Source organism: Haliotis asinina, chromosome 7 (assembly GCF_037392515.1).
Source record: "Haliotis asinina isolate JCU_RB_2024 chromosome 7, JCU_Hal_asi_v2, whole genome shotgun sequence".
NCBI lineage: Eukaryota > Metazoa > Mollusca > Gastropoda > Lepetellida > Haliotidae > Haliotis > Haliotis asinina.
Genome location: NC_090286.1, coordinates 25,315,465 through 25,342,066, shown reverse-complemented (window position 1 = coordinate 25,342,066; position 26,602 = coordinate 25,315,465). Strand labels below are relative to the sequence as shown.

Here is a 26,602-nt window from a genome sequence, read left to right as displayed (position 1 = left end):
ATCGTTCGTGTGAAAAAGAGACCCAAACAATAAAATATACCTATTCCTATATTCCTATGTTTTAATGAGGAATTCTACTCTTTCTCAAGAGGACTGTCCTAGAATTTTTTCATTACATTTCTGATATGATCATATTTTTCTATTAGTTCAGCAACTTCCAACAACTTACCAAGCACTCTCCTGTGACAGGATCACATGACTCAGCATGTCCATTGCACTCACACGGAACACAGATGCCAAGGTACGGTGTGGGTCGGGCCCGGTAGTATCCTTGGGCACACTCCTGGTGGGCAAACAATACAGGTTATCACCGTTTATACTCAACTTCAGTATTCTGCATAATGAGGAGGGCTAACGGTTCACTACAACACTACACTATTCTGCTCCAATATGAAGCATGTTTAGCTACAACAAGAGTTTTGTGTGCCTGTGGAGGCTAGAGTTAACTACAACAAGAGTATTGTGCCCCTGTGGGAGGCTAGAGCTAACTACAACAAGAGTATTGTGCCCCTGTGGGAGGCTAGAGTTAACTACAACAAGAGTACTGTGCCCCTGTGGGAGGCTAGAACTAACTACAACAAGAGTATTGTGCCCCTGTGGGAGGCTAGAGCTAACTACAACACTAGTATTCTGCTGACCTCGCATGAGGATCCCTGGTAGTTGACAGGACACTGGCATTGCTCAACAGACAACGCTGCATCACCAAGTCCATCCACTGTTGCCACCTCAAGTGCGACATCAGACAGTCTACAAGAGAAGGACAACATTCAAAGCAAGCCTGTTTGGCCACATCAAGCCTGTCACAGAACAGTCTACAACAATGGGACAATGTTCAAAACAAGCCTTTCGGGCCAGACAAAGACATTTTCCTCCTCAGGACATACCTTTAAAACATTTAGTGTCTTATTAATTACTTTATACTTGGGCAACCATTCCTTGTGTTGTGCTAATTATGAAATTCTACCACATGAAAAGTAAAAACCATAAGGGAATAAACTATGTGACGTGGTATTGTTTCTGGGAAATACCAATTGGGATGCGAGACATGTATCTGTACCTGGCTTCATCAATCAGTGTGAAATACGAGGCCCTGATGTGGATGGCCTGCAGGTTGATGAGGAGCATCATAAACTGCTCCCTCGTCACGGTATCCCGAGTGGTGGCATGGACAAAGTTGTACTGAAACAAGAAAGAAGTGATACAAAGTTAGACTAAACCAATGGCGCAAGTCAAACAAACGTTTATGTTGAAATCCTCATACAGAGAGACGACAGCCTCACAACAGGCCTTCAGTCAAGGCAATGGATGTATAGATGTGTGCAGTAGCAAATATACCAACAACATGACAAATATAGCTTCTTTATTTGTTACTTTGAAGTGATAACTCAACCTCCTTGTGTAGTTACATAAAGTTTCTCTTGCGCGTCTCACCTCGAATATCTCGACTTTCACACCAACTCTTGAATTTGGGGCTGGCTGGTCCTCACTGTAGTGTACTATTGTCATGTTGTTTCCCTGGGAGACAGAATCATAAGTTTGGGAAACTATGCAGCACGATATAACATTTTTCACTCACTTGCCGTATCACTGTATTCTTACGCGACCTTGACCTTTTCATCAAGCGACAACAGCTCATTTCATTTTATGTGGAGTTGTTTAGAAATAAAAAGTTAGATACAAATGGATAATAAAGAAATTAACACACTCGCCAGTGTGTCATATTGTTTTTACATAACTCATGTCTCGGGAAATATTTATTTTTTCTGACACTCATTTCGTAAAAACAATATGACACACTCGCTCGAGTATTAATTTCTATTTACTGACTTGACACTTGTCAGTGACTCTTGTTTGGAAGATCTGCATGTCTACTTACAACCAGAATTACATCAGGTCTAACAAGGCCCTCTGAGAGTTGAGCGTCATCCCCCCGTGGAAGAGTAAACAGCACCTGGTAGAAGAGCTCACCACCATAGGACTTGATCTGAAGCAAACAATCACCATTGACTTTCAGTATCTGCATACAGGTTCAAAGTCTCATTTAATACCAAGTCTGGATTTTAAAAAACTATTAGATTAGCGTTTTCTGCATACACACAGTCATACATAAAATGTCATCCCATAAACACTTAATATCCATCATTGCAATTCAAATTGATTCGAATTTCTAATTAAAGTGTGTGAAATGATTCACAAGTAATGTAAGTTTCTAAAGGAAAGACACTGGAGTGAGTGAGTAGGCTTTTATGTTGCTTTCAGCAATATTCAACTAATACCAAGGCAGGTGACACCAGAAGGACAGCCAATGTAAGAATCGCTATGTGTTGAACATTTCACCAGCAAAATACTCCAGTGTCAGATGCTTATCTTCTGTTTGGTTAAATTAATTACATTTGTGATGTCATTCAATTGTCTGCTCAATTGTCTTGATTACTTTTTAAAAATGGAACAATGTGTACCAGTCTCAAATTTTAGACTTCATTTTGACATCTAATTTGAACAGAAACGTTCCCAATACTTTCAATACAATTTAAGGTAATATTGTCGTAACTCTCCATTCCTTAAAAACAATGTGCTGCTTACCCTTGGCTCCATTATGTTTGAGGAATGCAGAGTTACTCGGACATTACACTCCACCGTCCATGTAATTCACAATGTAATGGCAATATTCCTAAATGACCAACCATGTTGCCCAAATATTCTGAAGGGGCCACCCAGTATATGGCCTCGTTGGAGTCAATGATGGAATCGGCTGCCTTCACAGCGATGGTGGTTCCTGCCTCAATCACATCAGCATTCACGTTTGTAACTCCCCAGTTGCTCATTTGTGTCAGCTGAAGACGAAATGGTTCCTCATAACATTCCACTGCAGGTCTACATATGCAACTGAGATCTTCACTTTGAGAATCTTAACATTCAAGGTTCCAATAACGTGGACAATTTACTACTAGCTCCTGCTCAAAACATATCATTTCACTGGAACCCAGCAATAGGCCTGAGATTATTACTATGCAGGCACATGACCCTCTATTACCCAAAATAATCTTGGTACTAAATGGCTGATTTGTCTTACTAGAGCATTGGCAAAATTTACTTACATAATGCATAAAATGATCAGACAACAAAAACACAGTAGTTGACAGAAGTTCTATCTTTAATCCAAAATATAAAGTGCGAAAGAATAATGAACAGAGAGAGGAAAATTCAAGTATTTTGTTTCGCAGTGTAAAACATTATTCTCATTATTATTGTTATTAAACAATATATCATGTGATTAACCAGAGCCCCATACTCCGTAGTCATTTAGGTCCCCAGGTCCTAATCAGGACCCACATAACAAAAGTCTCCCAGTAAACCTTCAAGCCCTACGAATACTCAAAACAAACTCAATCAAGCCACAGTGAAAACTCTGAGTTTCTGAGGAACCTTGAAGAAGTCCCAAATGACATATATTAGCTGCACAACTCTCACCTTGTTCCAGAAGAGGGTGGAGCTGTCACAGTTGGTGGTGGCACCAAAGCAGAAGCAGGTGGTACATCCACGAAGGTTTTCCTTGTTTAAGTAGTATGTGTCTGCAGCACACATATCACATCTTGGGCCCGCAACATTCTCCTGCAAAGGCAAAGTGAGTGGGTGGGTGAGTGAGTGAGTGAATGGGTGGGTGGATGGGTGGGTGGGCGAGTGAGTTGGGTTTTATGCTGCTTCTTGCAATATTCCAGCAATCTGACAGTGGGGGACTCCACAAATGGGCCTCACTGTACCCATATTGTACCCATGTGGGGAGTCAAACCCATGTTTTTGGCATGATGGGCAAATGGTTAAACCACTGGACTATCCAAGAGCGTTGTGATCTGGGGACAAATTCTGCCAACAAATGTTTCTGGTTTTGCATCATTTTTTAACAAAGGTTTTGAAGTCTGCAATACAGATCTTGCCAATAAAGACCTTACATACAAACAGTGACTGGAGTAATGTGGTCAAACCTAGATTAAACCTGAGCGTCTGAGTGATACCTTGCAGATACACCTGGCTGTGCTCTGGTCGCAGATATCCACTGTGGTTCCGCTGGGGTCACAGTCGCATGGCTGGCAGTATGGGAAGATGCTGTGACCAGGGTCACATGTATCACACTTTCGGCCACTCACGTTCGGCAGACATCTGAAAACATGTTGAAACTTCTGCATCACATACACAATCAACAGCAGAAAGAAAACTAAATTTAAAAGATGATGTTTGTTTTGTTGTTTTCCTTGCTGTTCAACGTTGCACTGAGCAATATTCCAGCTATATGGAGGCAGTCTGTAAATAACTGAGCCAGGACCAGACAATACAGTGATCAACAGCATGAGCATCCATTTTCGCAACTGAAATACAATGAAGTGTGTCAACTAAGTCAATGATCCTGTTACTAGTGTTAGTCACCTCTGTAGACACGCCTGTGTTACTGAAGACCAGTAGACAAATATGTGAACCTTAAATACCAGAGTAACCTCAGAAGCAAATCCCGTCTTTGACTTTTATCTCGTTGCAGTGAGTAAATTACTTTTTACTAAACCCATTACCAATATTCCATGGGATTCACACATTGTACCCACATAGACAATTGACACTGGGTTCTGGGGTTTTTTTCTTTATTTTTTATATCCTGACTCCGTGTTACAATACAGCCTGGGGGCTGTAAAGCTTGGTATAACCTGACATAAGGTAAAGGAATACAGTAATCTATTTCCAGAGGACATGACAAAACATTACAGCACATTCACTCACGTAACCAAACAGATTTCTTAAAATTTGGACCCGTGAAGGTCCCGGGGTAGAATAGGCCTTCAGCAACCCATGCCTGCCATAAAAGGCGACTCAGCTTGTCGTAAGAGGCGACTAACGGGATCAGGCTCGCTGACTTGGTTGACACATGTCATCCGTTCCCAATTGCGCAGATCGATGCTCATGTTGTTGATCACTGGATTGTCTGGTCCAGACTTGATTATTTACAGACCGAAGCCATATAGCTGGAATATTGCTGAGTGCGGCATAAAACTAAACTCACTCACTCTTAAAATTTGCAATAAATCAAAAACATCTATAAATGAATATTTTCTCAATGCAACCATAAGCTGTGGATCAAATTTATGTTGTGAATGTGCAAACATTTTTCGTTAAGTAATTTAAGAAAATCCCGTATAAAGGCTTGTAAATGACAACACAAATAAGGTGTGCAATTGTTTCACATTGACGAAATGAGCAGAAGTTGTTTTCAGCAATTTGACTTTGAATAGGAAAGAATTACCTGACAGAAAGCCAAGTAAAATTTTTTTTTCAAACCTTTTGTATCCATTGTGGTCATTATAGGTTTGACAAATATATTCCAAATTCTAGTTCAGCAGGTACAGACTTTTCCCCATATATGCTTAAATTTCAAGCAAACATCAGATGCATATAAAACATAACACATGTCTATTTTGTTAAACAGAAATTAATTTTCAAATAACTGTATTAACCTAAAGCTGCTGAAATGAAGTAGGTATGCTTATCTCTAAGTTTGGTCGATAGCTTTTAATGGCCATGATATGACCATTATGAATGGACAAAATTTAGATCAAGTTCAGAAGTAGCATTTAATTCTTCTAATGTACAAACATCTCAATCAAACCATGCAGAACCTTTCTTACCACTGATCATGGGTATGGTGCTGACAATTAAGGGAAGCAACTCCACAAACCATACTGAAAAGCCTTCTTGGCACATGACAGCCACTCATGCTTTTCAAAGAAGGAAACTGATTGAACCACTTGACTGACCTGCACTGTCCAGTTGTCTGATCACAGTTGAGGTCTTGGTCCTGCACACCATTCCTGTTGCAGTTACAGTCCTGATGAGAGAGAGCATGCATCAAACTCAGGTATTCTGCCACATCCACATTGGTAGAAAACATGAAAGTCATGGAGAAAAGATATCCTCATGAAAAAAAATAATTTCAACCTGGTACCCTTGTTGAATCATTACTGATTTTGAACAGTAACAACTTTAGATAATAAGATTCTACTATGTGCAATTAACCTTTAACAGCATGATTCAAATGGGGAGAAATATATTTTGGAAATACTTTTCCTATTAATATGAAGGAAATGATCACTTAAATGAACATATGATTATACCTGACATCCAATGAGAGCATCAAATCCATAGGTCTCTGGCTCACATCTGTCACACCTGTCACCTTCCACATTGGGGGGACATATACACTCCCCATTCAAGGGGTGGCACAGGCCATACAGACAGCTGCAGGCTGCAAAGGACAAACACAGCCTTAGTGAGTGACTTTAGTTTCAAGCCGCACTCAGCAAAATTCTGGCTATATGTCGGCAGTCTGTAAATAATCGAGGCTAGACCAGACAATCCAGTGATCAACAGTATGAGTATCAATCTTCGCAATTGAGATACAATTACATATGTCAACCAAATCAGTGAAGCTGACCCCCAATCCTGTTAGTTGCCTCTTGTGACAAGCATGGGTTGCTCAAGACCAATTCTAACCCTGACACTCACAGGTAAACACAGCCTTTTATTTAACATGTTTTATTGAACAACCTAGCAACATTGACACTTTCAGTTTACATGTTTGGCGGTATTTGAACAGTGTTTGGCTCCCCTTCTGTAACTTTGCTCTAACACTTCCTATTCTAGAATATTGATGGGATAAAACAGCATGAACACATCTATTATGTTTCTGAATATTCTGATAGGTAAACTCACGCTGGCATCTTGGAAAACCGTAGTATCCAGGTTTACAAGCTGTGCAGTTTCTACCGATCACATTCTCTCTACACTGACACTGTCCACCAAACTGATCACAGTTGAAATTGAGGGACCCGTCAATGTTACAGTCACACTGGAGAGCACCATTGTTGAACTCCGAAGTTAGAGTAAAGACACTCTCACGACAGAACTCACTGTCACTTCTGAAACAAAAAAAATATAAACCATGCAATCAATAAAAATACTAAAAATAACTGACATACATCCAGGACCTTTAAAAAAATTGTGGTTTGTGAACTAGTAAACAAATCATCAATGTAAACAAATATGAAATTGATTCAAGTGAACTTACTTGAGCTCAAACCCTTCATTAACACACTCAGTAAGAAAGTCGCCCGATTTGTCAATGGGCCGCAGGTCAAGGTCACGCTCATTGTATTGGTTAGCAGGTGCAATGAGTACATAATCCTGAAAGTGAAGGAAGTGGAAAGTTTACAAACATGGAAGAAAGGACAAACAAAACAAAACAAAAATTAATGTGGACATTTTCATTCAGAAATAATATGTTTACAGTAGAACTGTTCATTTGCCCTTCAATTGTTTCACTGTACACATACACTTTATTGTTCATTTAATGTATAAAAACAATTCACTAGTCGTTATAATGTGTAAGATACTTAAGAATATATCATCATTTTTGTCCTTTGTAACCTGTAAAACATTTTAAGTGAGTGAATTAGGTTTGACGCTGCTTTTAGCAATATTCCAGCAATATCACAGCAGGTGGCACCAGAAATGGGCCTGGTTTGTGGAGTTGTACTCATGTGGGGGTAAAACATTTGAATGATGCTTACCAGCCAGATGTCACCTCCTTGTGTATTGTTGAAGAGCATACGGACGACTGGAGACTGGATGGAAAGGAAGTTGTCACTGTCTGGGAACTTGACGGTGCCTCGGCAACCAGATCTGCTGGGGCAGTATTTTGGTGTGAAGTAACCTGCACAAAAAGCTATACATGTACAGCAGAAAACACAACAACCACACTTCCAAACACACCTTTCACTATTAAATATTTGCCATGACAGCATGCCAGTCATAAAGAAACAGGGGAGAGAGTGAGTTCAGTTTTATGCCACAATCAACGTTATTCCAGCTGTAAGTAATCAAGTCTGGTGATTAACAGCATGAGCATCGATCTACGCAATGGGCATGATGACATAAGTCACCCAAGTTAGCAAGCCTAACCACCCGATCTTGTTACTTGTCTCTTGCAACAAGCATGGGTCAAAAATATTTGCTGTACTTTGCACAGGTGTTTTGATCATTATTCAGATGCTTTCCAAAACACAACACTGGATCAGTTAAATACCAGATGGCCATCTCTATCACCAGCTCTGAAGGCTGCTAGACTCAACTGTGACTTGTCCATCACCAGCCCTCATTGGCTACTAGACAACTATGACTTGTCCATCACCAGCCCTGATGGCTCTAGTTTCATCGATCACCTGTCCATCACCAGTCCTGATGGCTACTAGACTCACCAGCCTATGTTAACAGCCCCGATGGCTACTGGACTCACCTGTGACCTGTCTGTCACCAGCTGTGACGGTGACAGGGATAGTGAGGCCAACCTCTGTGGGCATGTAGAAGTGTACAACAAACACGTGCTGATTGGGACGGTCTACCTGACCTTCTATCTCAACTTCAGTCTGCAACATAGAATCATGCCATTAAATGCCTGTCTTTATGTTTGAAAATGGTCTGCAAGGGTTATCACAAAAACGTTTGTTTTAAAAATCATAAGAGGAATGAATTGGGTCTCACACTAACATTGACAGGAATCTCGTTACATAAAGGTGTCCCAGCTTGATATGGGAAGAAAGCTAAGCCTTAGATCACACATTTAGAAATTTGCTGCATCTGTAACAAAACATTACAACTGCAGATAAAAGGGGTTAAAGACACAAACTTAGACAACCTGTAGAGGTTTCCAATTCTTTGAAGAGAATTGTCCTTGGAGTACTTATATGCATTTTCTGCTGCCAGAAATTGTCACTTGACAGTTCTAACAATGTTTTAATAACATACTGTGCAATAAACGAAAAGTCCTTTTTGTTCATTATACGGCCCCTCACCACGTGGAGTCACCCCTCTTGTGAATCTAATAGAGAGCACCGAAGGGGGAAAAAGACCCAAGTTAAGACTGACAACAAATCTAAACAGATCACAGTCTGCGGGATCGTGAACAGTGGAGACATGCACTCAAAACGCAGTAGTTTAGCAGCGTCAACTGACAATGAACCAAGACTCACCCGGTCAGGGTGGCAGGACACTGTCCACTGGAGAGAACAGTACGGCCAAAGCACGCACGCTCACGTGAATGCGTGTATAGCTGATAATGCTTGATGAATGTGCTAGGCCTGTCCAAACAGCAGCAGAGCAAATCTCTTCAATGGGTAGTGCCAATGCGAATGCTTTGGAAGCGGCTACTGCCCTGACCAAGTGAGCCTTCAACCCCTCATGGGGAGCAGCCAGCGGAGTTAACAGGGGCTCGAGGAGAAACCCGCGGTTGCTTCAGCAAGGCTTTTGAGTCTTTAAAAGATGTCGCAGCCGCCCGAATGACCTGCTGTGCCCCCGGAAACAACGTCACCCCCAACCGAAATGTAAGGGCCAGCAAGGTCTGCTGTGTTGCTGCCGAGTGCAGAGACGTCGACAACCACAGCTTGCGCATCCCCATGACTGTTCACATCACTGTAGACGCTGACGATCGCAAAGAATCGCGCGTCAGGTGGGCCTGAACTTCGGACAATTGGCGAAGGAGAACTACATTCAGGGTAATGTCCCCAGAGTTCTCCCCTGTCTCCAGGGCCAACCTCTGTAATGAGGAAAGGTAGGCCACATGGACCAACACCCGCACCTGCTGCATTGCATTCCGATAGGCCTCCTCCTAGGTCCAGTATGCCTGCTGCAGGGGGCTCCCGACTGGGCAAACGGTGCAACTAACCGCCCCTGTTTGGCAGCCGGAGCTGCACCCGAGGAAGCCGAGCCTCCCACAAGGGCAACCGAAGTAAACACACACTTGTTCATCACTGGCACAAGGAAGAGGGAATAAGACAATGGGTCGACCGACATCTTGAGGCTAGCGGAGCAAGCCGAGGTCAGCGATCCGCCCCCCAGACTCTCCGTCCCCCGCCCAGAGTGCGTGAGGAACTCCTCCCTGAGACCTCCAATAGACACATGAACGAGGGACTTCACCGAGTCCATGTGCTGCTGAAACAACTGAGGTATGAGAGACATGTCAAAACCCGAAGAAGCAGACTGCGTTTGCAAAGAAGGGACAGATGACTTAGGCTGTTTTTGGACTTATCATGCCCTTATCGCGCCCTTTTAGATTTAGATGGGGGAAGATCCGTCTGCTCCCCTCCCGCAATTCTCTATGAAAGAGAAAATCGGCAGCTCTATACTTTTGGGCCCGGGGGGAGAAGCCCAAACTGAGGTCACACGCGTCAGGCTGGTGACCCGCCTTTTCAAAACAACACAGACATTGGGAATGTTTATCCTGCGGGGGAACATTGGTTCCGCACGACGTACACGCCGTAAAAGCCTGAAGCCAAGTATGCAAAGCATAAGCTAACGGCAAATACAGCAGCACATATCTGTCATATAATATTAATTATTACGTACAAAACACTGAAAATTACGTGAACACTCGCAACATGAAATAGTAAGACAAACAAGGTAACTTTGGTTTAAATAAACATTCTGTTTCTATTAACGAACGAATAAACCATACATACAGTAGAGGAAGACTCCTGAGACATCTTCAAGTACTTTGAAGAACCTTGTAACAAAACTTTGTTTCTTTTCCAGCTTAAACATCCGTTCACCACGGTGACAGCAGAAGGAATGATGATACGGGCTTGGATGCTTACCTGGTTGCGACAGAGGGGTGACTCCGCGTGGTGAGGGGCCGTATAATGAACAATTGTTTATTGTACAATATTTTAATAAAACATTGTTACAACTGTCACGGGACATTTTCCGGCAGCAGAAAATGCATATAAGTACCCCAAGGACGATCTCTATGAAAAAGAAATTGTTTCCTGGAAAGAGAAAGACTGTCCCTTTGATGACTAGCCATCCATGCCCAAAAGTTAAGCCTTAAGTTTGGCATACCACCTAAAATACACATAAATCACTGGGTGTGTGGTGAAAAGAAGTACAATATAGTCAGGATACATACCATAAATAGTGAGAAATGTAACAATACTCACACTTGTAGCATTCAGCCTGACAAGACCAATATTGGGATCCATCCCATTATATGGGCGTTCTGTGGCAAGGAGATCTTGGTTAGGAGACTGTTCAAAGTCTACTCTAAATGATCCCACAGGTGATGAATATGTAGAGGGGATACACCTGGAATGATAAAACATATTTGTACATACATGATCTGCAGATCAGTGGATGCAAGTTCGCAGCATCAGTTGACTGTCAATTTCATTTACATTGTCAAACTGACATTACTATTATGCAGCCCAAACAATTATATCTTGTGCACCAACCAATGTGTATAAGTGACATTAGTTCCAGAAAAATGTCTTTAGTCACACAGTCTAGGGAAAAGTCCATACAGTGACACTGTATCAGGGATGTTCCAGCTTTACAATCGCTGCCTGTATTTAATCAAGTCTGGGCCAGGTAAATGAAAAAGCTAACCCATCATCCCAGAGAGACATAAGATGATTTCCTATTAAGAATGAATCCTTCAGGAAAAAAGTCAGTAACTTCATATCTACCAGAGATACAGATAGCTCCAGTTCTGCATAAATTATGCAAATATTTAAGTAAAAACTCAATTCCTATAAAGTCTATTGCATACAAGTACGCTTGAACTTCTGCAAATTTTCATTAAATTTGAACATTACATGCTTACACACAAAAAAATAGATAAAATAACTGAGGAATATTGAGAGGTTCCATTTCAGCACAGAAATTTATCAACTTGCAGTCTTTGTCCTTTTTCACACTACAGATCAAATGGAAATGATAAACATGTAAACCAACATTTAAACTTTATTATGTTTTCACAATTACTGGCAAATTATCCAACTGAATTTGAGCGATACAGGCACAATTTCTTTGGTTTCTTAAAAGAAAATTAGGATACCAAATTGAGATGAACACAAGCGATTACATAACTCAATATGTCAAGAATGGGCTCAAAAATTTGTAGGGCTACAAACATTTCAAGAAATGCTAGCCTGGTCTTCACAAAGGCTTATACTGAAGATGACCCGAGGTATACATACACTCCATTGACTTTGATGCAGATGATCCTGGGTCTGATGAAGTTGGTTGTCCACTCACCATATGGAATAGCAACGACTGAATCCTGGGAAACATAGAACATATATCACACGATGGTTCTTTTGTTAAATGCCTGTCCCATTCTTTAAACAATGCATGCAAATCCCATTTCATAGTGATCATGTAAGAATTCCTTCTCCTGACAAGAATAAAATTTGTGAGTGAGTGAGAAGGGTGTTATGCTGCTTTTTGCAATATTCAGCAATATCACAGTAGGTTTTTACATATTGTGGGGATCGAACCCAGATTTTCACCATGACAAGTGGACACTTTAACCATTAGGCTGCCATAGATAAATTTAGGACAGACTCAAGTTGACAGAAATTCCATTCAAAGATAATAAGAACATTGAGCAAAACACACTGAGATAAGACATATTTATGGGTTACATATACAGCAAGCTCATGTGACCATGAAAGTACTTACAATAGCTGCATCTACACTGTCATCACCCCGGATGGTTAGTGAGACGTAGCCTGTGCTTATATTGAAGACAGCCACCATGCCCAACTCATCGTTGAGCACCTGGCGACACAAGGAACTGAAACAAACACACAGCCATCATGTTCCATACAACAACCATAACAGGTGCTTGGATAGAAACTGAAAGACTCCAGATTCACCTAGGAAGTTGAATAACTCTGAGGGACATCCTGATGTTTAATGCAAATCATATCACACATATTCTTTTCTTGTGTGACATCTGCATTTGGTAAAATCAAGGGTAAATAATACTGACACTGATACTGTAAAGGTATCACAATCACCCCAATTACCTTGATTACAATCATCACCGAATGACATTATGGCTTCAGTGCTGTCCTGATGTCAATGGCATATTATGCTTATTCCAACTAACCTGTAATTGCAATCGTTGAGCTTGAGTACAGCCTTCTGACGGCCAGCCTCTGATGCCACATCCACATCCACGTTCTGCACCACAGATTTCGGATTGAAGTAGTTGAAGACCAACACATAGTCGCCTGGCTCCGGGATCACAAGGTCAAGGTAGAAGAAGGTCTGTCGTGACAAGAGGTTATTGTTCAGTAAAACATGCAGCTGTCATCATACCTCCACTGTTTGTGTTAGTGAGACTACTGAACACTAGAAATAGCCTTTAAACATTGTGTCCATGTTAGGTATGGAACATGGGTCTTCGCAGTGATGAGAATGCTCTTAACCAAAAGTCTACTCCATCGCTCACAACCCTGACAACTAGCCCGAATGTAACTAACTGACTTTAGTTTTACGCTGAATTCAGTAATTTTCAGGCTATATGGCAGCAAAGAATCTGTAAAGAATCGAGTCAGAACCAAACAACCAAGTGGTCACCTAAACATTCATCTGCGCAAATGGGAACCCATGATATGAGACAAACAAGTCACCGAGGCTGACCAACTGATCGAGTCTTACAACAAGCACAGTTGCCTTTTGTGGCAAGCATGGGTTGCTGAAGACCTACCAGTATTCTACCCTGGAACTTCACAGGTCAGCCAGTAGGTGGATAACTTGTTAATATCTCCATATGTATTGATAACAGGAAAAAGTGAAGTCTGTGTGAATAACCTAAACCATTCCTCAAAATCATACATCTACATTTCATGCACATATCAGCAGTATTTTAGGCTCAAAATACTTTCATAGCCCCTTGCAACAGTGCAGACAGTTTTCATCAACATGAACCAAAATTCTTAGAAATTTAGACTTTAAAGATTTAACTTTCATTATGAGGAATCTTTCCAGTAAATACAATTGAAGACACAGGTCAGAATGGCATAAAATGTGAAGTGTCAACAGCGAGAAAACAATGGTGGCTACAGGTGGTTGTGTGACGAGACATTTTATCACAATGTATCACCCACATCAGCAGCTTACCTGATTGCCATTCAAGTGTGCCATCCCAGTGGTCTCCAGTTCATCCATGACATCAGCATCAGGATACAGACTCACACTGACCCTCTGCTGGTCCTCGATAACATAGCCACCCTCCCCTCGCACAGTGGGGTACAAGGATATGTCTGGATACTGGTAGTGCAGGCATCTACAGGAACAGCAGACAGTGTTATACAAGAAATTTACATGTTCATGATATTACAGCTGAAATAGCATAACACATCTCAAGTGAACACCTCAACAGCATAGCACAATTACAGTTTTTCTCTGATGTCAGTAACAAAATTCCAGTGTTATCACTAGGGGCTGTGAAGCAGTCAAGAAAGAGAAACTGAATTATGTTTTTTAGCCACTCCGAATAATGTATATCATGTCATGTCCTGTTCAATGTATATCAGATTATGTTCCAGTCATATCATGTTGTGTTCTAGTTATATCACATCATGTTCCCGACATACCATGTCATGTTCCAGTCATTTCATGTCATTTTTTAGTTATATCACATGTTCCAGTCATGTCATGTCATATCATGTTATATCACATAATGTTCCAGTTATGTCATATCATGTTCCAGTTATATCACCTCATGTCAGCTGGACATGGGAGGAAAGGCAGAAGTGACACTGTTCTTACATGTCTACCATTTTGGCGAAATCCATGAGTTCTGGTCTGAGCATCAGGATTTTAAAGCACAACAAAGAAGTTTCTACATGGAGAGCAAATTGCTGGCGACCTGTGTCCTTGATTTTCTAAAGGATATTGGACCACAAAAGATCAATCATACTTACGGGCCGTCATCTCCTGGAACACTACATGGTCGAATGATCTTTTTTTGTAGAACACTGGCCTCATAGAACCCTTGTGGTATCAGCACAAAATAATCCTGAAGCATACAAGACATCTTTGCAACAGAGTTCTATTGCCTTGTAAATTTTAAGATAAAGTCATGTACCTCTCGGTCAAAATGTGCCTTCACTTTTACTTATTTCATTTGGAACAACTCAAAAGAATTGAAGGCTCACAACAGAATTCAACAGGAGCATCGGTCCGAAAAATTTTACAATCATCAATACCTTAAAATACAACTGTTTAAAATAAAACTTTCACATGCAATTAAAAAAGGAAAAGAATTAGAAATCAGTAATTGATGAGTCTGACGTGTGAGGCTCCTCACCAAGAAGACACTGTCTGGGACTTGGGTGGAGATCCTCCATCTCCCAGGGTTCAACACAAAGGTGGAGCCAGTTGCTGTGCTGCCAACCTTGCTGAACGATGGGTCACGGTTGGGCAGGAACACTATCTCACTGGTCTGCTCAATGTCAGTGGAGATATCTGGGGTGAGAGTCACCTTCCCCTTGACCGTGTAGTCATTCCTGTTTATGTAACGGTAGATGATCTGGTACAGGCTGGGCTTGTTGATGTATATGTCTAGCACAACCTCTGGCTGCAAAGGAGGACAAGCATAATCTTCAACTCAAATGTCAGGTATCTTGAGTACATACAGTTTTTGAATGGCAGAAGGGAAACACAGTAAAACTTTATGGATTTCAGAGTATATTCATATTCCTGAAAATTCACTAGCCAGTCTGGACAGGACTATGGAGATTTACTGAATTGACTGGATGTTTACTAGCTAGCAGCCCCTTAGGTATTTTATAAATTGTATATTAGCAGAAATGTACATATAAAATATGATTACAATGCACTGAAACTAGGGACCCTTTCGGTTCCTATGCCTGCAGTTGAATGTATTTGAAAGATAATGGACTACTATACCACTTACCATCTGGCTCAACCAACTTATTCTTACCAATGTAGTGATTGAGTTCAGTTTAATGTCGCTCTAAGCAACATATCAGCTGCATAGCAACATCGGAAATCATCCTCACAAATTTTACCCATATTGAAAATCTTTGCCATGACAAGTAAATGCTTCAACTGCTAGGCTACCCTAACAGTTCCCTTATTAATTCCTATCCAATTAAGTGGACTTGCCTGAATGTCGATAAGGACGGCATAGCCCCTCCAGGAATAGTTTGGGAAGATCCTTTCATCATAGCCATAACGGATCTGAGCCCCCTCTGGTGTGGTGCCATCTTCAATCTCATACTTGTACTGGTGCAGGTCAGGGTAGAAGTGAGACTCTATTGGGCTGAAAGTACATCACATAACTCCATAAATATGTCTCTTTCTGCTGAGTGACATACAGTGGTACAGATAAGCTGCATATCAGTGTAAATTAAGCAGATATTTGTCTGAAAACTAGAACCAAATCAAGTTGAGTACAAGTACACATGAATATTTGTAAACTCTCAATAAATTTGATCTTCCATGTGTACACACAAAAATGTCAAATCTTAGCATACGTTCTGGTGGATTAGTTCCTGTAATTCAAATCCGAAAGCCAATAATCCTTGCATGGTTTCACTGGCTTGGCAAATGTTGCTACCACCCTTTGTTCAGTGGCTGAAGCACACATACTTCTACACAGTGTTCATTACTCCAGACTAATGCTTATAAAAATATCCTTCCTGATTTTAAGGTGCTGTACATTGACAAGTCACTATTTGCAGAAATATGGCATCCAAATAAAGCAGGGGTTCAAAAATATTTGGAAAAGCCACTTGCCACAGGGCAAGTGACTTCATGAAAGTAACTTGTCCTGACTAATTTTCCACTTGCCCTGATTTTATGACACAATGAGTGATGTTAATGTTTACTGGACTGTTTATCAAAGAGTGATAATTTCACTCTCTACTAGCTCTACTTTATTATTACTGCGAATTTTTAATAGCTTCATATGAGCAAACATGAAACAAAATCCAAGATTATTTGTGGTTTGAAACCATAAGTGGAAATTATCTAGTAGTCCACGGACAAGTAAAATACCATTATTTGATTGCCCAAAATGAAAACTGACTGGCGTCGGGCAATGGGATTTTTTAACCCCTGTAAAGGGGCACTAGATCATTACTATCTAAAGTTCAAACACATTATTTATGTACAAGCAATTTTACAATTAATGGAAAATGGTAGTCTGTCATACAGACCCTGAAGCATACATATCCAAGAAAGCCCATGGAAGTCAAGAAAATGTGGCAAGTCTAGATTTCTGCACCTTCAGCGTCTGTACCAATCTGAATTCATAGCCGGTACATGGCTAGTAATTATCAGTTGATCTCTAGCTGTCACTGGTGTTTAGTATCAATTCATGGGGAGGCTCCCCCACCGCTCCACCATGGCCCCACACTTGGCTAAGACCTCCTGCCCTGTCCTCTCACTGAGAGGCAACAAGTGTCGGGTTTTATCCAAGATTCCTGATCTTCCTTCCTGGAATACTGACTATGTCTTCGATAGACTAACAACTACTCTCTGAAATGAACATATTTTACTGAAAAAAAGTCAGAGTAAAAAAAGTAATAATAACATAATAAAATGGGGACTGAGACTTTCTTCACTTTCAGAAGCTAAGGGAACCTAGAGTTGCCACATTTTCTAGACTTGCATGCGCTTTCTTGGATATATTTGCTTCAGGATCTGTACAACAGACTGTTTTTGGATCTCATTGTTTTGTGACTTCAGTTCCACAGGACTGGTACAAATCGATCGCAGTCTTTTCAAAGGGTTTTACAAGATGGCACAAAGTATTGTCCACATGAGTGACCTCACATGAACATTTTCTACACACTGTGTGTGTTGAACATATCCTGTTAACTGATACTCGTAAACCATTTCAATCAAAGACATGGCTCTGTCTTACTACTTCCAATAAACAGTTTGCTCCTGTTCCATGTGATTTCAATCAAACTGCCGTATATAATGCAGACAGAATATTTTGATTTGGGAGAAAAATTATATTTGATATCTTTGTAGGAGTTCTGGATACATCCAGTTTTCCAGCCATAGCATTCGTCTCAAGAGATGGTAACCCTGAGCTGTGTGATTGCGACACCCGATACTTCCCCTGAGCTGCCCACACCACACTGAGAGGGAATACGGGTTGGGTTGGGTAGGGTGATGTTGGGGGCAATAAAAAGTCCTGTCACATACACCTTCAGTGGTGTGTCAGTAATATGTGATAAGAATCTTTGCACGTGTTGAGAAATTCCAAGAAATAATCGCTCTGCAGATATGTTTAGTCTCTGAAAATGAAGAAAGTCTCAGGGCTCCATTTCATTATGTTATTTTTTTTCACTATGAACATTTTTTCAGTAAAATATGTTCATTTCAGAGACTAGATGTTAGTCTAGGAAAATGGCGAAATATCCAGTTTGAGTCATATGGGTAGTTTATTTGGTTAATCAAAGGGAAAATGGGATATGCAACTGAGATGAATACGAGTGAGTACATTATTCAATGACCAAAACAGTTACCTGTAGCTCTGGAATTAAATCAGATCTAGCAGTGAATATGTAAACTCTACTGTGTAAATCATTGCAACTACCAAAATGACTCCAACAGGAGTCTGGAAAACATGATATTCCTTTGCAGTAGATGTTTAGTCTCAGTCAAGAACAGATTTGTTTGAACACATTTCTCTCCCAGTATTCGGGTTAAGCCTCATCTAATATTGTTCAAAAGGTCATAAACTGCTGTAGTTGGTATTCCAGAATACTGATTGAGTGAGTTTTGCTTTTATTAATATTTTATCAATATCACATGAGGGGACACCAGAAATTGGGCGTCACACATTGTACCCAAAAAACTGAAGAAAAACCTGCTTGGGTACGTACACATTACATTTCACTCCTGATACTCTGGGTTTGCAAACACACTGTCCATTGTTCTTGTTGCAGGTGGTTGTGATGGAACCTCCAACATCACAGTTGCACTCTGAAAATTAGAAGACATGGGCTGTGGTTTCTTTGCATTTAATATGGTGGGGAAAAGGAGCCAGTGAAGTCCTGGCCTTCTTGCAGAAAAAATGATATGAGGAACTGATCATAATATATGGCACTGTGTGTATGCATGCACTTAGTGATGATAATTTTTATGGAGAAGCATGTACAATGTGAATGACACCACTCACCCCACACACTGAAATATCAGGGATTGGGAAAGGCAGGGGTCATGGGCCATTTTGCATGTTAGAATAAAAAATGGCCTATTAAAATTTTGAAGTTTACTATTGATGCAAGGGCCATGGCCCATTCTAAATTCAGAAAATGGCTAATAATCCTGAAAATGGCCCATTGGTAAAGTTGTCTTTACCAGTCCCTGACATATATGTACAAAGTAAGTGACACCCAACCTTGCTTATCATGTTATAAAATCAACCTAGAGTCATGTTGTGAAAATGTGGACAATGTTCATTGAATAACCACAATAAAGATATCCAAAGTGAATGAACCTCCCGACATTCCCAGAATAAATGTACTGTAATATTCAAATGTTAACAGCTAAGGCAGTACAAGTGCTAAACTAGATCCGTAGGTTGAGAACTATACTGAGTATATCCAGTGTTCCATATAGTATAAATACCTTACAGTAATTTGTGCTTACAGTTCGTTACCCTGAGTTCTGGCACCTCTTGTTTTTCACTACACTGCTGTCTATGACATCCTACACATGCACACATTAATCCTCTAATTTCACAGTAATCAGTAGGTAAATTACTTGTGCTGTTATTTCAAAGATGTAGACTGTTTCTTGTTATTAGACAACTGAAGCAAACTTACCCACGCAGCCAAATGGATTTCCCTCCAGAAGCCCATAGTAGCCATCAAGACACTGGTCACAGTTCCGCCCACCAGTGTCAGGCTTGCACATACACTGTCCAGTATTGGTGTCGCAAATATTGATGGCACCCAATGTACCCGGCCGGAAACAATTACACTCTGCAATACACAATCCACAGTGTATTTACAAAGACTATCATAAATGGGACACCCAGTCAATGTAATTTTCTCAATTCATGAGTCATGTAAATATATACTGTAACTAAATTAATTAATTTTATTCCCTGGGGTATACTCTGGGCCAAACTATACCTGGGTTTTTAAGTGGGCATGGGCTACGGTAATCTGGCCTGCTACACAGGGACACTGTTTTGTGGAGTTATATGGTTACAACGTACAAAAAGTCTACAGTACCTGCTGTTCGACTTCAATTTTTGCTTAAGCTGTAGTTGCTGAGTGGGGTAGATGGCTGTCTTTGTGTGCTGGTGATTAAATGCCTGACTCTGAGGGTTAGTGTCTAGGATCTGTACATTACTCAGAAAGTGTAAACCCAAATATAACATATGTTTCAAGGTACACATATTTGAAGAAATGAATCAACCACAACTCATATGAAAATATTTTATATTTTACAAAAAAATAAAGAATTGAGACAAATACACAGGAATAACAAGTCCTGTGAAACCTAGCATCCACCAACAATGTGACAGACTGACAATAAAGTCAACCATAGGATTTACGAAAACTCTGTTTTCAGTTATATTTTGGATGATACTCATCACTACATAACATTCAAAAGGTGGCAGTGACAAAATTGTACTTGTGTTCACCTTGCTTATATACCTAAGGCAGTCCCTCTTGGATGGAAACATTTTGATCTCATTCATAGATAACAGTACAGCTACTGTTATGGAAAATCTGCCTTTCTAAAAAGTGAATGATGTTCCACAAGGGTGTTTGCTTCTGCTGTAGTGCGCAACATTTCCTACCAAAAAGAGGAACATGTTTTCCAAAAACAAAATACGCCATATTATTACATGATTTTCAAAACTGTTCCACAAGATAAGTGTCTTTTATTTAAATCCAACAAAGTGACTTACCTTCACAGCCAAGTGGGTTGTTCCTGTTGAGGTTCCAGAACCCAGGTTTACATGTATCACAGATGCGACCCATCACCTGGTCCTTGCACTCACACAGCTGCCCTTTGGTGACTGTTCCGCAGCCCCCTAGGGGGTAGCCCGGGATCTCCTTGGCTCCAGCAGGGTTGCAATTGCACTCTACACACATACCATACTCATATTTACAATACAACCTATTTAGAGTCTATGATTACACGATACCATTTAGAAGCGACATGTGGAAGTCGCGGTGACTGAGCGAGCTAGGCAGCTGACCTTGTGTGCTGGCGATTAGGTGCCTGACTCTGAGGGTGCGAGTTCAAATCCCGGATGGGACTCAACCAAAAAAGTACTAGAATTTGTACTTTACTGAGAAAGTGAAATCCCAAATATGACATATGTTGTATTTACAGGCCCCCCTAAGTAATTGAAGGAATTACAGCAAATTTGAAGGAATTGCATCTCAAATGTAAACAAACGCAGCTCACTCGCGAAACAATTGCAGCCATATCGGCAATTTAGCGGTAATAACTGAAACACATAGGCCATATCGGAAGCAATGTCGGTAATACTTGAAACACACTCGGCTAGGGTTCAGATGTAAACAACCTCCAGGGGCATGACTTGTGACACTCTTCTGCAGTGACAGTCTTTTCCTAAAAAAAATAAGCTATAGCTCCAACAACACCTCATACCTAAACGCATTCAACAAGAGTGGTCAAAGATGGATAAGTATAAAAATGTAATGGTAGGAACTAAAAACACAACTCACCGAGACGGGTGCTTCTTCGAACGACTCCATGTTTTGCTGCGTGAGTTTCCGTTCGCGACCGACAAATCACGGAAGTGAGCCGAAAAATCTCCGAAAATGGCCGAGTGTGTTTCAAGTATTACCGACATTGCTTCCGATATGGCCTATGTGTTTCAGTTATTACCACTAAATTGCCGATATGGCTGCAATTGTTTCGCGAGTGGGCTGCGTTTGTTTACATTTGAGATGCAATTCCTTCAAATTTGCTGTAATTCCTTCAATTACTTAGGGGGGGCCTGATTTAGAGACTATCAAAAAATTGTAAGAACTTGTGTTTAACTGTTAATATCAATACAAAGTCATGCTTTTGTTACAGCAAGCCTAGAAAAATAGTAAAGATACTAACCTTATCATCTAAACAAATCAATGCTATATTCAAAACTGAAAACTCAGCACGGTACATTTTGAGATCACTTTTCATGAGAGATGCAGTTATGGATATAGGAGAGTACAATGAATTAATTATTTCATGAAGTTTTAATGTACATAGATAATTTAAACATATCTGCTATAAAGTTATTGCAGTTTGAAACATGTATTGAGTGTGTACCATGTGGGAAATCAAACCTGGGTCTTCAGTGTGACAAGCAAACACTTTAACCAGTAGGCTACCCAACTGCCACTGTATTAATCATGTGGTAGTTCATCCACCACTCACCTTCACAGTAAGGGTAGTTGTAGAGTCCTTCCAGACATTTGTCACACATGAGACCCTGAAAGTTGCGTCTGCATGTACATTGGCCAGTTGTCTGGTCACATGTCCGTGTTAAGGACCCGTAAAGGTCGCAGTTGCAAGCTGTGGAAGAACAGTGATGAAAACACAATATACTACTGGAACAAAGCAACTGTGCAATATTTGATGTTATGCTATTTTCTTAAGCAAAAAGATAACATGATTTCTGATGCTTTTTAAAATCACTCCTTAACTGAAGACATGATAGTATCAAAACCAGTATGATATGACAAGCATCGTGACACACCCTTGAAAAGATGTGTTGTAAAAATCAGTTCACAGATTCAGAATCACATGTGTCCACCACTGGCGTTGATGCAGGCTTGACAATGACAACACACAGACGACACTAGACGATTAAAGAAAGCTTGTCCCACATCATAATGCTTCCAGCACCAAACAGGCTTCACAAATAAATGAGGTGTCAGGATAATGTTCACCTTCAATCTATATCAATGTATGTCAGTTAATGTAAGATAAAGAATCTGAAATTTGATGCCTCAGGATGAAAGCGGTTTTGTGCACATGGATTTAATGCTAATAAACTCTGCCCATCAATCTCTTGTTCTTGACATGTGTGACCAAGATGTGCTGCCTATGGTTAACAATATCAGCAATTATTTCTTAGCTAAGTTGCCTATATTCTAACCAGAAAGGACCATTCATTGTGCAGCTGCTGATGCTTTCATAGAAGTTATGTACTTACGGACACAGTCAGGGAATCGGTAGAAGCCTGGTGCACAACGGTCACACTTGTAGCCACCAAAATTTGATCGACACCGACACTGGCCATTGTCAGCACAGATTGGGCTTATAGAACCAATGTCAGCACAGTCACACTCTGGAAGAAAGGAACATGGAGTTACTTTCTAATATGATTGATTAATTGTTGCTTAATATTCAGGTTAGAATTGACCTTAGATGTTAGAGGTGACTGAAGGGATAGGGTGGGTCAGTCTCTAATATTTGCCACTGCCATATAGCTGGAATATTGCTGAGAACGATATTAAGCAACAATTGTTCCAGCTATATGGGAGTGGCAAATAACAGAGACTGACCACCATATCCCTTCGGTCACCTCTAACGTCTAAGGTCAATTCTAACCTGGATCTTCCCGGATCTGCTACCAGGACTCACTATTTTTTAGTTTTCAACCACTTGCATTATATAACATTCAAAATGTGTATGGTGAACTAGAGTTGTTGTAACAAGCTAATGTAAGCTGTCCTTCTGAGTTTGTTATAAACACGGTACCATATTCTTCATGTAACAGACTGTACAATTTAATGAAATTCTGAAAGTTCATCTTCTAACAAATATTTGCATATTTGGATTCAATAGGAACAACCCATGTCATTTCATCTTAGGATGTTGAAACATCAATGTCAGCTTATTCTTTTGTGACTGATGTAAAAAACGAAGATTTGGTCCTTTATTGTCAAACATCACGAATCTCAACCTGTTTCATGCATCATGTCTAAGAACACAAACACTTAACACTTCAGATTAAATTGTAATGCACATGTGTATTGTCTCATCTATAACATTTAACAGGACCTTGACTCAGAGATCTGTATCCTTTACAATGCATAGAGGATGCAGAAGAAATATTTCCTGTCATCTGAGGGACACAGTAATATTCAGTACGAATTAACAGGTTCCTGTTATAAATATGATATTTATATCTTACTGTAGAAAAGTGAATTTCACTACTGCATTACTTCACAGGGCCCTCATAATTTGTGTCAGAACTCTAGAACAAAGTAAAATGGGTCCCATGGGCACCTAATTTTTTCAGGCAAGGTAAAACCCTGATACTGTTTTGTAAAACTAATTGCAAAAAATTCTCACCTCTACAGTCAGGGTAGCTGAAGTAGCCAGGTGTACACCTGTCACACTGTAGGCCAGAGAAGTTGGGCTTGCAGAAGCATTCTCCAAGCTCCTTGTCACAGATCTCCCCTTCTGTACCCTGTGGGTCGCAGTTACAGTCTGGGGAAGAAAATACATACACTCTTATTGACTGAGTCAAGTTTTATGTCGCTTTTAGCAATAGTCCAGCAATATCATGCCGGGGGATACCAGAAATGTATTTCACATATTTTATCCTTGTGCGGATTCAAACCCAGGTCATCGGCATGACAGCAAACACTTCAACCACGAGGTTACTAAACTGCCTCCTCATATGCCATTTACCATAAGATATGCAAGCACCTGCATAACCCCATTAGGTCTGATAGACCTCACGTTCCTGGTACCATTGGGGTTACTCTGTGATACCCATCAGAATGCGAGCAGGTGATCATTGTTTCATGATGCATTTAGTATACCATGTTGGGGGGTCACCAGAAATGTTCTTCACATACTGTACCCAGTGGGGAATCCAACACAGGTTTTCAGGATAATGAGAGGATGCTTTGATCATTATGCTACCCTTTCATCTCCTCTTTACAAAGACATTGCATTAATTTTCAGCCTACTAAGAGTATTACTTCCTTCCTGTATATAAAGATTTTATTGCAGTATTTCATGAATTTAAATTATATTCCCATCTGGAGCTCACAGCAAGCTGATATCCTGTACAAGTTATTCATTTTTTATTTACTTCACTTTTTTATTCACTTCACTGAAGTACATTCATAAATTCAGATTTTTCAATCCAACCCTGCCATTACTTTGGTTTCGGATGTAACAAGACAATGGTTCTTTGAAAGAGACTAAAAACAGCTATCCGGCTGTTCATAGCTTACAGTCGCAGTTGGGGAAATTGTAGAAGCCATCAGCACACATGCTGCAGTCCCTGCCGCCGTAGTTCTGGGTACACTGACACTGCCCATTGCTGATGTCACATGTGGTGGTGGGGGAGCCAATGGAATTACACACACAGGCTGCAATATATAACATACATAAACCATGAGAGTACTGTTTGTGTCCAAACAGCGTACGAAGTGTGAAAACTAGGTAATTGTCTGTTAGAATGAAACCTCTGTAACAGTAATGTTTGTCAAAGTACATTTTTCAGACAGTTCACTATTTGACTTACCTTTTAATTATGATACTGGCCTAAGAATTCTGAATGATGAACTGTTCTGATATTGTACTTACCAGGGTACAATAATCAATCAAGCAACTGAGACTGAACACCCGATCTATAAGGTTGCCTCTTAAAACCAGCAAGGGTCATCAGGGACTTAGTCAAATCCACACTCAAAAGAACTCCTCGGAATATCAGCAGTTGCTGCTGTGAGGTACTTACGCTGACATGTGGGGAAGTTATAGTATCCGAGTGCACACATGTCACACTTCTGTCCATCGAAGTTGGGTTTGCAAGGGCAGCTTCCACTTTGTACAGTACAGATAGAGCCCTCGGTACCATTGAAGTCGCAGTCACAGGGGATGCAAGTAGGGTAACCATAGTAGCCCACACTGCATCTGAAGTACAAGAAATTTCAACTTTGTCAAATGTCATCTTATTTCAAATCAGTTTCATGTAATTTCAGTCGCTGCTTACATTTTATATAACAGTTTGGCTAGTTGTGATTTAATAAGTGAGTGATGGCAGTTTACACTGTTTTTAGCAATATTCCAGCAATATGACAGTAAGGGGACACCAGAAACTGCTGGCATACATTGTACCCTTGTTGGAAGATAAGTGAGTGAGTTAAGTTTTATGCCGCACTCAGCAATATTCCAGTTATATGGCGGCACTCAGTAAATAGTGAGTGAGTTTAGTTTTACGCCGCTTTTAGCAATATTCCAGCGATATCACGGCGGGGGACATCAGAAAAATGGGCTTCACACATTGTGCCCATGTGGGGAATCGAACCCGAGACCTCTGTAAATATTCAAGTCTGGACCAGACAATCCAGTGACCAACAATATGAGCATCAATTGCGAATTGATGACATGTGTCAACAAAGTCAGCGAACCTGAGCACTCGATTCCATTAGTCGCCTGTTACGACAAGCATAGTCACCTTTCATGGCAAGCATGGGTTGCTGAAGGCCTATTCTACCCCGGGACATTCACGGGTTGGCTATGAAAGATAAACCAGGACCTATGGCATGAGGACACTTTAACATGAGACTGCTCAACTACCTATCTGTGAAAATCAAGAACTTGTATAATGAAATCAACATAAGCCCAATCACAATATCAACAGAATAATCTTTGCTTTTGGTGCAAATAATTAAGATTAAACCAAACACATACAAATTTCAAGAAGATAAATGCACTTCTTCAAACT

The 26,602-nt window shown here is 40.5% G+C and overlaps 1 protein-coding gene across 2 annotated transcripts in view; it reads right to left on the bottom strand.

The window, feature by feature from the left end:
- The window catches only part of LOC137290192 (laminin subunit alpha-like), an 87,908-nt gene that overhangs the window by 38,381 nt on the left and 22,925 nt on the right, over window positions 1-26,602 (bottom strand). The window contains exons 8-37 of one of the 2 annotated variants that reach the window (XM_067820909.1): window positions 25,613-25,788; window positions 25,107-25,244; window positions 24,211-24,348; window positions 23,066-23,200; window positions 22,285-22,422; window positions 20,798-20,974; window positions 19,698-19,856; window positions 18,753-18,852; window positions 16,011-16,171; window positions 15,194-15,459; window positions 14,808-14,902; window positions 14,002-14,167; window positions 12,986-13,146; window positions 12,553-12,667; window positions 12,069-12,151; window positions 11,031-11,175; window positions 8,336-8,465; window positions 7,611-7,753; window positions 7,109-7,224; window positions 6,754-6,959; window positions 6,156-6,286; window positions 5,799-5,869; window positions 4,014-4,158; window positions 3,472-3,612; window positions 2,685-2,834; window positions 1,877-1,984; window positions 1,432-1,515; window positions 1,058-1,179; window positions 639-747; window positions 170-283 (exon numbers count right to left, since the gene is read on the bottom strand). In XM_067820909.1, the coding sequence (XP_067677010.1) occupies window positions 170-283; window positions 639-747; window positions 1,058-1,179; window positions 1,432-1,515; window positions 1,877-1,984; window positions 2,685-2,834; window positions 3,472-3,612; window positions 4,014-4,158; window positions 5,799-5,869; window positions 6,156-6,286; window positions 6,754-6,959; window positions 7,109-7,224; window positions 7,611-7,753; window positions 8,336-8,465; window positions 11,031-11,175; window positions 12,069-12,151; window positions 12,553-12,667; window positions 12,986-13,146; window positions 14,002-14,167; window positions 14,808-14,902; window positions 15,194-15,459; window positions 16,011-16,171; window positions 18,753-18,852; window positions 19,698-19,856; window positions 20,798-20,974; window positions 22,285-22,422; window positions 23,066-23,200; window positions 24,211-24,348; window positions 25,107-25,244; window positions 25,613-25,788 (4,123 nt within the window). Of the gene's footprint in view, window positions 1-169; window positions 284-638; window positions 748-1,057; window positions 1,180-1,431; window positions 1,516-1,876; window positions 1,985-2,684; window positions 2,835-3,471; window positions 3,613-4,013; window positions 4,159-5,798; window positions 5,870-6,155; window positions 6,287-6,753; window positions 6,960-7,108; window positions 7,225-7,610; window positions 7,754-8,335; window positions 8,466-11,030; window positions 11,176-12,068; window positions 12,152-12,552; window positions 12,668-12,985; window positions 13,147-14,001; window positions 14,168-14,807; window positions 14,903-15,193; window positions 15,464-16,010; window positions 16,172-18,752; window positions 18,853-19,697; window positions 19,857-20,797; window positions 20,975-22,284; window positions 22,423-23,065; window positions 23,201-24,210; window positions 24,349-25,106; window positions 25,245-25,612; window positions 25,789-26,602 lie in introns of both variants that reach the window. The other variant, XM_067820910.1, reaches the window with a different exon arrangement.